We start from the raw sequence: 10,370 nt of genomic DNA, 5'->3' as shown, positions 1-10,370 counted from the left end.
TTCTTCAACGAAACTCACACTGTTCTCCCCCCACCCCTGCAGTGCTCAACGGGCCCCCCATGTCTGTAAAGAAAGAACGGGAAGGAGGTGAGCTGCGACGGGAGCAACGCAGCGGCGAGGTCATCTGTATTGATGACTAGGTTAAACACACACACACACACACACACACACATACAGTTTTAAGAGTAACAGATGACAGTGACTTACTGACCTGCTTGTGATTGTAGTCGCCACACACACACACACACACACACACACCTCCAGACACACTCCTGCAGACAGTGTACTTACTGTCCACTCATGCACGCACACATGCAATTCTTCTCCTGTGCTTGTCTGCCTCAAACCATGATACTCCTCAATGAGCTTCTGACCTCTCCAAACACACACACACACACACACACACACACACACACACACACACACCATCTTTGACCCCACCTTCTGCTTGCATGTCCAATGAAAGTCACCCCTAGCATGCGTCCATCATCAACAAGCAGGAGAAAAGGAAGGTTCTCTCCTTCTTTACTTCCTTCCCAGGGCTTTTGCCAAACACTCACAGAAAGCGCACCCCACTAACTGATCACGTGACAGGCATGGAGTATTTCCCGCCATCCCATTTTCTAGGTTTTATTCTGTGCCATTTTTCCAACAAAACCAAGTTTTGTAATATTTTTGTTTGTGTACTTTTGTTGTTTCTCATGAAGAGCTTCTACCAAAATTTTTTTTTTTTGTTTACGTTGCTATAATGAGGAATCAGTGGACGCATTGTCGTTAGTTCAATTAAGAGGGAAACGAAGAAGTTTGACATTTAACTTCAGAAGTAGAATTCTCCTGCCTACACACACACGCACACATATATGAATATAAATATATATATATATATATATATGTGTGATAGGAGGTATGTAACACTAAATATCAACTTTTAGCAACAGGAATGGTTCTTGAAAATGACTTTTATACGCTGCATCATTCAGAAGAACAACAAAAAGACGCCTTAATAAAGTGAACAAATTTATAAACTTAATTCACAACCTGATGTCAACCTTTCAATTTGACTCATTTTATGTTGAAAATAGAAAAGAAGTGGGCAGGAAATAATTTCCGTACAAATGTTTGCAACACGTCACCCCTCGCCCCTCCAAAAAGCACTTATCCACTTTTGCTTTCTTATTTTCTTGTTGTTGTTTTTCTAAAATGTCGCCAATGAAAGTATTTACATTTTCTTTGTTTGTTTGTAATAAAATGCAATGAAATGAGACTTGTCCAAATGTCGGCAGAGGGACTGATCAAAAAGTTCATTGCAACGTTTTTTAAAACTATCCATGATAATAATTTAAAAAAAGAAGTGGCACTGTCTTAAGTCTAGGTCACAACCGGACGTACGATTCCCGAATGTGGTCCTGATGGCCCCATCATAGCTGAGTATGAAACTTCTGGGATGAGACTCAACACCTCTAAATCTGAGGTCATGGTTCTCAGTCGGAAAAGGGTGGATTGTACCCCCCCGGTTTGGAATAAGTCTTGGTACCTGGGGATTTTGTTCACAACTGAGGGAAGGCTGGATCTCCACAGCATCTGCACTAATGTGGTCGCTGTACTGGACTGTCGTGGTGAAGGGAGAGCAGAGCGTTTGGATTTCTACCCTCACCTATGATCACAAGCTTTGCGTAGTGACCGAAAGAGCAACATCGCGGCTACAAGTGGCAGAAATGAGTTTCTTTCGCAGGGTGGCTGGACAGAGCTCAGTAGAGTAGAGCCACTGAGGAGCCATCAATTAAGGAGTCTCTGGGATCCAGTCCGTAAGCCTTTCAGACACCTCCTTGGTGAGGTATTGCGGGTCCTCCCAACAGGGAGGACACGACCTAGGACACACTGGAGGGGTGATGCAGAGACTGGAAAGTCTGAACTTCCCACCTGAGACAACCAGAACCCAGATAAACGGAAAGAAATAGATGGATGAATGATGGTTAATAAAGTTGGTTATATCTAAGCAGGAACAGGAACAGGATCTTCAGTGGAAACTTCAATGGTAACGTTACATAAAAATCTGTCTTCCTGGTGGAACTTTCTGGAGTTGACATCAGGCCCCTTAAAACTCGACACAAAATAAATGGACTCCTCCGTCCAGCTTTCATTGACATTTCTGGCCCGCCGTTCTCATCTTTATGCTTTAAAGGTGAAGTTCTAGAAAGTTCACCGAGGCGTCCACGATATTTTGATTTGATGCTCTTCAGGGAGAATACAGCGAGAATTGTGGGGAAGAAATAAGCACTTGTCTGGCCTTAAGGAAAGACAAAAGGAAAACAACAAAAAAACATTTCAGTTTATATGATCCTTTTTTTCTGCTCTCCCGGGCCTCCAAATTCACATTTTTCAGTATTTTGCTTTGAAAAGTTTTGTGAATCCATAGGACGGTGCTATCTAAAGTGCGGCACGGGGGCCATTTTCAGCCCGCAGCTTGTTTCTTCTCGGCCCTCTGAATATTCTAAAAATAAATGAACTATTAATGAGATATATTATTACATATTACACTGATTTGCTTTGTTGCCTACAACACAAATGTAAGATGTGCTGTTTTGCTCAGATAGCTTAGCATATATTGTCTTACATTGGATTGATTTTAGCATCTTTAAAGCACACATCCAGCCAGTTTTTCCAAACAAAAATGTTTATTTGGCATCAAAGACAAACATCAAGTTGTTTTTAAAAAGTGTGTTGTATAAACTTTGACATTTATAAAAATAGGAATTAGAGCCAGGAAGTGTGTGTGTGTGTGTGTCAATGTTTTGTGTGCTTTGTGCTTCAGCTTGAGGAAGCGAAAATGCTGCTTTAGTGTGTGTGTGTGCAGTCCAGTCAGTGCTAATGGGGAAATATGCATTCTGTGTGTGTGAGATGCTGAATGTCCGATGAGGCAATCAAAGTGTGTTCCATTGGACGCTGGTTCTTAAAAGCACTCGGTCTGCTGCAATAAAGTGCTGAGGGCCACAAACCACAAAAACTACTTATAAACAAGAGTGGGAGTACACAAAACCACAGCTCGAAATAACAACGTTTGTTTTGTGCAAGAAGAGAGACACAATATTACACAAGATGTGCCACTTCATTAGATGCTTGCATTGTAAAGACATCTTTTTCTTTATTAGCATTGGCGCTTTGACGTATTGGCACATTTTGACATTGGAAAGTGCAGAATGTTGATTCATTGTTAGCATCAAGCATACAAGCCTGCTGTGTCGCTACATGCTAATGTTGGCATGCCCACAATGCAGAAGGCACTGGAATGTTGCTAGCCTTTTTTGGTCATTTCCACAAGAGCTGACATGCAGACTGCATGATATTATTCCCAAATTCAATATTTTTATTGACTTACTCCATATTATTCTGGCCAATGGTAGTGCATACACATCCCTAGTGTGGCTAAATCATGCTAAATAAATTGATTAGGTTTCATAAGGCTAAAAGTGGTATTGGTCGTTAGTCGTTGGTCATTGTTGCTTCCTCTGCGGCCACAAATTCACGCTGTGATTGATAAAATACGACAAAAAGTAGCAAATATAAAGACATGTCGTGTAAAAAATGTTCTTGTCATGTTTGAAGGTGCAAGCACAGCTTGTCTGTTGGCTGCATGAAAAAGAAGCACAATTTACGACAGGATACGGCGAAGATAGAAATCCCAGGAAGAGCAGCTTCCATCCCATCTGTTCCCTCGGCCCGAGCGCTCGCTTGCAGTCCAGCGTCTGTGCGCGGCCTTTCCAAAACACGAGCGCTTTCCAGAGTCCACAACAACTTCCACAAATGTCAGGTTTGTCTTTCAAATGAGCGTCTTCGGGAAGAGGCGGCGGGAGGATGCCATGCCACAACCACCGCGGCACCGGGAATTCTCCACCGTGGAAAGCAAACGAACGTCGCCGCAAGCTAGCGTCCCTGTCAGTTGACTTTGAAGATGCTGAAGACGTGAGGCGAGGCTGAGGGGTTGCCCACCGTGTGCAGCCGGAAGGACGGGCCCGTCATGGCATGTAGCTCCGTGCCCTTGTCCAGACGCAGGAGGCCTGACACCTGGCACGGCTTCAGGAAATGGGAGGGGTGCGGTCCGGCCGAGGGGGTGGTCCCGTAGCCTTCCATGCATTGCAACTTCTGAGGCCTCCCACCGCTGGTCACCACGTCCAGCTTGACGTACTGAGACTCCTGCTCATTAAACAGAACCTGACCACACCAGAACACAAGGTCACCACCAGGATACTTAGCCCCCTCCCTCTTTTTGCCACTACAGGGCTTAAACTTTAGACTGGAATCATGACCAAAGTGCACTGCATCCCACTGAAAGGGGTTTGTAATATTTTCATCTATGAGAGCTCTCGGTATGATGCAAACGACATTATTACCTCTTCCGCCATTTGTTTGAGAGTGTCAGATTTCTCAGCAGGATTTCACAAAAACAACTTATCATTTCTACACAACTTTTCTGGGGGGCAGATCTTAAACATACTGTATTTTGATCTGGCTTTGGCTACGACCGAATGATGTTCACATTGAAGGACTGACTGGCTCAGCGTGAAAAGCAGAGTGATGCTACAAAGGAAAGAAAGTGTCATACCTGACAGAAGAGGAAGTAGACGCCTGCTTTCTCCACAGTGAATGTGCCCTCCTCCTTGTTGTACCTCACTGCTTTGCTCATATTCAGCACTCGTTCCTCCCAGCCTTTTATCACACCTCCTTCGCCCACTGACGCCACAAAAACAAAGGTAATATGAAGGCGTCACGCTTCTTGAACTCTAGACGTGCAGCATCTTACCTTGCTGAGAGGAGACTTTGGTGACTGTCAGGAAGCAAAGGAGAAGTCAATTGAAAGAAAGCATTGAGAGCTTTTCTGCAGACGCTAACGTGACACATCTGCCAGGACACTTACTCTCGAAATGAGACGCCGCTTTCTTCCCGTTTCCATTCTTCCCGCGCAGCGTCCCCCCTTCAGGCAGGCGGGCAGTGAGACAGAAGTTTGAGAAAGAAAGAAAACACGCCTGTGGTCCACATCTGTATCTGTCTAATAACACTGCACTCATTTGCTGCCTTAACACACGCAGCAGACTTCCTTTCACGTGTGTGTGTATATTAATCTTAGTGCCAGCTGCTCGCCATTTGAAAGGATGGAGTAAAGCAGACAAAAGCATCTAATGTAAACCGAAGGCGAGAGAAGAGAGATGAGGTGGCAGACAGCAGCTCTCATTGGAGTCCAAGGCTTTATGGACACCAAGGATGTAAAAATGTCGCTGATGCGGCACCTCTTTGGACTTAAAGCAACAACGTTAACGCTAGAAAATACAGTGGAACCCGTTTAAGTCGGTCCCAACATGTCTATGTTGACCAACTCATCGAGTCCTAGTCTACCAGCTTCTTCCTGTTACTAAAAAGTGCCCGCTTAAGTCGTCGTCAACATACATGGTCGACTGTTTTCGTCAGCATGAAATCTGGGACCCCAAGGGGTCCTTTCTATGAAAAATCCATTCCGTTCATGTCAACATGTGAACTAATATTGTTAACTTCATCGTTATCGCAACATAACTACTGTCTAATTAGACAGCATTAAAGTTCCTGTGCAGTTGAAGCACCCATTTATGTTTTTAATAGATTTTATAGCTTTATAGATTTTACAGATTTTTTTTTTTATAGATTGCCACCAAAAGAAGGATTTGTACGAAAACTTTGTCACTGCAGTAGGCATACAACAAATGACCGCAATTACCGTGATTATCTGAGATAAAAATATGCACAAATGGAGGAAAACGATGTCAACGAACTGTCACAATCATTTATTATCGCCCATTCTCCTTATGTCTTGGGCCATAGTCACACGTAAACGTGCAAGCAGTGGCTGGTTTTGGTTATGTATGTCAACAACTGTTTATGTCGATGTCAGTCAGCCAGTCTGAGGGGTGTTGACATAAACGGGTTCCACTGTACATGGAAACAGCACACTTGACACACACATGACAGGCTGCACACAGTATGGGTCTTTAACGGCAAAGCCGGGGCATCAACACTGCATTTCTTTAATCGTCTTGCTGCTGATAAACAGGTAAGTGTTTAATAGAAGACGTCTTTGGATGCAGGTGTTGATGAAACATTAGGTTTAGCATCTCGACTATGCGGCTAGCCGTGTTAGGCCATTTCCACAAGAACACGGGCATTTTGAAAAGGCATGATTTTAGTCTTTCGTTCAACAGGCAAACATAGGTTTTTGTACTTAAAAACAGAATTTTTGGAAAACTCCAGCTTCAGGATGTGTGTGTGTCGACGAGTAAAAATGTTTCTTTTTGGTTTGTGTCAGAAGAAATGTGCAACATTTGTATAAAACCTTGTTTAACAACAGAACACAAGTAATTAAGTTATCGGTTGCATTTCGTTCAGTGGTAGACTTATAACGTACACAGGCAAATTCATTTAAAAACATTTCTGGACTCCGAGTAAATGAACACTAATTTTAAAGAGAATGTACACGGCATTGTACATCTAATATATCGCTTGTTTACAATTTTTTATTATTTACATTTAATAATTTTTAATATAAATAGTATATTATAAAAATTTTTCTTTTTCAATTAAATTTATTGTTTGTAATTTGCAATTTTGTCATGTAATTTTTAGTTGTATTACATATAAAAAAGTTATTTAATTTTTAAAATATTTTTGAAAAATATTTAATTTTTTCATTTATTATGAATTAAACTTATTTATTTATTTTCATATATTGTATGTATATATTACAAGTCCAGCCTTTAAGGACACCCTGTATGTTGATGCACAGAGGCAGTATAATGAGCTGTGGTTGCTTTTTTTACACTTCTGATTGGACAAAATGTGCGTGACAGTCAGTGAATGTGTTTTCATGTGGACAGAGATTTTTTTTTTAACACCAACGTGAGGAAACTATGCACTTTTGAAAATGTCTATGTTCGTGTGGCCTTAAAGTCTGCATGCTAAATGTTGCAAGTTAGCATGTAGCATGAGTGTGGCTTGTGTTTACCACAGTGGCTTCAAGCCAGCTATTCCTGACAACAGCTTAAAGTCACAAACTGTGAACTCAATTGGAATAAAAACAGATTATTCCTCAAATGTATTTTTAGCGGTTAGGCATTCGCTCCCCCGCATACTTGCGGATTTTTTTTCTCTGCTTCAAATGGTAATTTTTTTTTTTCTGGCAACCTACATAAAAAGTGCTTTGATGATTGGTGCCGCTATGAATCCAGTAGAGGGCGCTTTCTCACAAATCAATTCACTCAACATTTTCCAGCAGGAAGATATTTTGGCAAGGCGTGATGTTGTGTCCTGCATTGTATAGTATTGTAAGTACAATACTATATACCTGTAATTGTTTGTTACAATGTGTTTGTTAGAATATACATCCATTATTCGTGGTTTTTCACCAGCATAAACCCCACGTATGGCGTAAAGCTACTGTATTCCAGCAGAGACGGCTAAGGCGTATAAATGAAGGCCTGACTCTGGGACAGAAGTGAATAATCTATAAATACGGCAATGATAGGTCATCAAATATGTCTGCTTTTCACAACAAATCATAGCTGCAACAAAAAAAAGTCAACAAGATGGCCCCAAAGCGTGCGACAAGACCTCCTTCCTGAGCCAGATGGCTTTCTGGGCTCTGGTCAGACGTGTAATTTCTACCACAGCCATGCAGCTGCCTACTTCTTCCTGTGGCAACTTTTAGCTGCGGCCGTGTGTGTTTGTGTGTGTGTGTGCGTGTGTGCGTGCGTCTGTGTGTGTTACCGTCTCTCTTGACTCTTTGTCCAACCAGCAGTTCTCTCTTCTCCATAATGAGCTGCACGATGGCCTTCCTCTGCCTGTTGACCTGTTCAGACACACATGTTTGTTTTATGCTTCTTTTTGCAAGCCAGCGTCTTTCTGGCCAACAAAGCCATTTTAGATTCTTGACGGGGGGGAAGTGTGTGTGTGTGTGTATGTGATTAAATGGAGCGCTACTGTGGAGAAAGAATGGAGCTGAAGCTCTCTTGGCTTTCCAGACACTCACTGGCTGCCTCTCATCAGGAGTTGGCGCTCCGGTGGACACAGCGGGAAATGTTCCAGCAGCAACACTCCACGTGTCCAAGTGTGTGTGTGTGTGTGTGTGTGTGTGTGTGTGTGTGTGTGTGTGTGTGCGCGTGTGCGTGTGTCGGCTACAACATGATGCACTCTTTACCGCCACTTCTGTTCTACCAACAAGTTGAATCGACAGGAATGAGGAAGTGCCAAGGATGTGTTCGTGCATCACAACATATCATAGCAAACCCCAGATATCATGCAAATGCAGCACCTGGTGGCCGCCTCTCTGATTGGATGCTTTTTTTGTATGTAATATTCCTAAAAGCTCAACCATTTGTCCCCACTGTACCTTAGATAGCACTGTTTTGTTGTTGGCTAACAACAAAGCATAACAGCCTGAATGCTGTATTAGGCACCAACATTTAAGGCCTGGGCGGTGGGGGTCAGGATGTCTGCCTTGACGATTATTTCTATCATGTAACTGCCATGTCTTTCAACTGTTACTGCCTCAAATTGCTAACACAGTTCTGTAAATAAAGCCCTAAATTCAAACAAAAGCGCGAGGGTAACGCTGACCAAAGATCTTCTATGTGCTTTTTAAGCCGTCAGCTGCAAAAGCCTTGGAAGTGAATGCGTGGGCCATTCTGACATTTTTGTGCATGCAAGCATTAGGCCGTGTTGCAAATCGTGCACTTCCACACTTACACTGCGTACTGAGTTGGTGAGGGCATGAATGAATGCATGAAAAGTTAAAGGGCGTAACTTGAGACAGCCTGTGTCTCAAATGGAATACTTCCATCAGTACTCTTCAATACGTGTACTACGTACACCACATATTTAGTTCCAGAGAGCGCAAATTTATACAGTGTACTGCTGGCCAAAAGCCATTACTGTCTTTGCGCACTTACCAGAAATGACGCAATACTGTTGTTAACTGCTTCTCTCCTTTTTAATTGTGAATTGCAACCACCTGAATTAGCCCCGCCCCTTCTGTTGCTTAGCCACTGATTGAAGGTGTTAAGTGCCCATCACTGCACACTCACCATTTTGACCGTGCAACATCCGGGTATTGCCAGTGCACTCCATTTGGCCATGTTTCACGGCGTGGATGCAATTATGCACTGAAAAAGTTTATGCAAGTGTGCGATTTGAAACACAGAATTACTTCGGGTTACAAAAAAAAGTTTTCACAACACGAGGCGTCAGTGACGTCACCGGCTGTCACGTCTCGCGCATGCACGAGTGGAGGCTTTCCGGTAAAAGATATAAAAAAAAGAAAAAAAACAAGCAGCACCAAAATAATGAGACATGGCGGCCCACACTTGTTGACAGGCTGTGAAATGTGGATTTTAAAAGCACACACACACATTCATTCCCGTAACCACACGTGCACGACTTGGACGCTTGCAAGACAATTGACATAGTTACAAAGTGTTGCTGCAAACCTGCTCCAGGCGGCCCTGGAGGATGTGGAAGGACTGGGACAAGTCCCGAGTCTGGCGCCAGGTCCACGCCGTGAAGAGCGCACTGCAGGCGGCCACGGAGAGAGCCAGCAGGGCCAGAGAAGCCCACAGAGCCCGCAGCCTGCGCCTCCTGTGCACGACGCGATGCATGCTCACGGTGCGCCGATCACCCCCAAGCGAGTCCTCGGATCCATTCCAGCTCGTTAATGAAGACCAGTGCTCGCTAATTGGAGAGACATCCTGCTGAGGTCCTGCAGCAACTGTTGCATCCTTCAGTCTGTGGCAGTCCTCGCCTAGCTGGGGGCTGCGCGCACGAGCACCGACCGGGGGGGCTCCCAAGCTGAGCTCTGATGCTGAGCGCCTCGTCCTCCCCTCTTGTGTCACTGCACTTTTTTTCCCCTTCTTCTTCCCCCAATCAACTTAAAAAAAGTGGAAGAAGGAAAAAAAAAAAGTAGCGTCGACGACTTGGACAGTTCCCAATGTGTCCACATGAGGGCAGCAGCGTGTAAGGTAAGACTGCTAACTCTGACCTTTGAATGACACAGCAGTGTTCCTTAAAACGTTCCTGATGCTAGTGGAAAAGAAAGACTATAAAGGGCCTAATGTGACGAGAAAATGTTTATACGCTAATGCTAACAGCACTAAAAATAACGTGCTTTGTCTTGTCACCTAGAACACTTACAGTAACTGACAAGCAGGGTGTTTTTTTCCTTCTTTAAACGAGCACGTGATGTGTGTTTAATGTGTTGTGCCGTTAGCATTAGCGCTCCATGTTGACTAGTTCGTCCAATATCAAACTGCTCACCCCGAATACTTTGATTTTAGTAGAGCATACGGCAGAAACCTGCA

General features: G+C 43.6%; 2 protein-coding genes across 3 annotated transcripts in view; one reads left to right on the top strand and one right to left on the bottom strand.

Moving 5' to 3' along the window:
* The window catches only part of chd3 (chromodomain helicase DNA binding protein 3), a 46,100-nt gene extending 39,189 nt beyond the window's left edge, over positions 1–6,911 (top strand). The window contains exon 40 of the mRNA XM_054799967.1: positions 43–6,911. Coding sequence (XP_054655942.1) covers positions 43–140 — 98 coding nt within the window. The 3' untranslated portion in view covers positions 141–6,911. The remainder of the gene's footprint in view (positions 1–42) is intronic.
* On the bottom strand, positions 2,660–9,952 carry tnfsf12 (TNF superfamily member 12). 2 transcript variants are annotated; one of them, XM_054799971.1, is made up of 6 exons: positions 9,504–9,952; positions 7,786–7,867; positions 4,913–4,969; positions 4,799–4,822; positions 4,601–4,728; positions 2,660–4,209 (listed from the first exon to the last, which is right to left on the bottom strand). In XM_054799971.1, the coding sequence occupies exons 1-6, from the start codon at positions 9,669–9,671 to the stop codon at positions 3,934–3,936; spliced, it is 735 nt and encodes a 244-aa protein (XP_054655946.1). In that variant the 5' UTR covers positions 9,672–9,952; the 3' UTR covers positions 2,660–3,933. The 2 variants fall into 2 exon arrangements, with proteins under 2 accessions (XP_054655946.1, XP_054655945.1); XM_054799970.1 differs by lacking the exon at positions 9,504–9,952 and having other exon boundaries at positions 7,786–9,487.
* Between the last annotated feature and the right edge of the window lie 418 nt (positions 9,953–10,370).

This window comes from Dunckerocampus dactyliophorus, chromosome 15 (genome assembly GCF_027744805.1).
Source record: "Dunckerocampus dactyliophorus isolate RoL2022-P2 chromosome 15, RoL_Ddac_1.1, whole genome shotgun sequence".
Taxonomy (NCBI): Eukaryota; Metazoa; Chordata; class Actinopteri; order Syngnathiformes; family Syngnathidae; genus Dunckerocampus; species Dunckerocampus dactyliophorus.
This window is presented reverse-complemented; position numbering and strand designations above follow the sequence as displayed.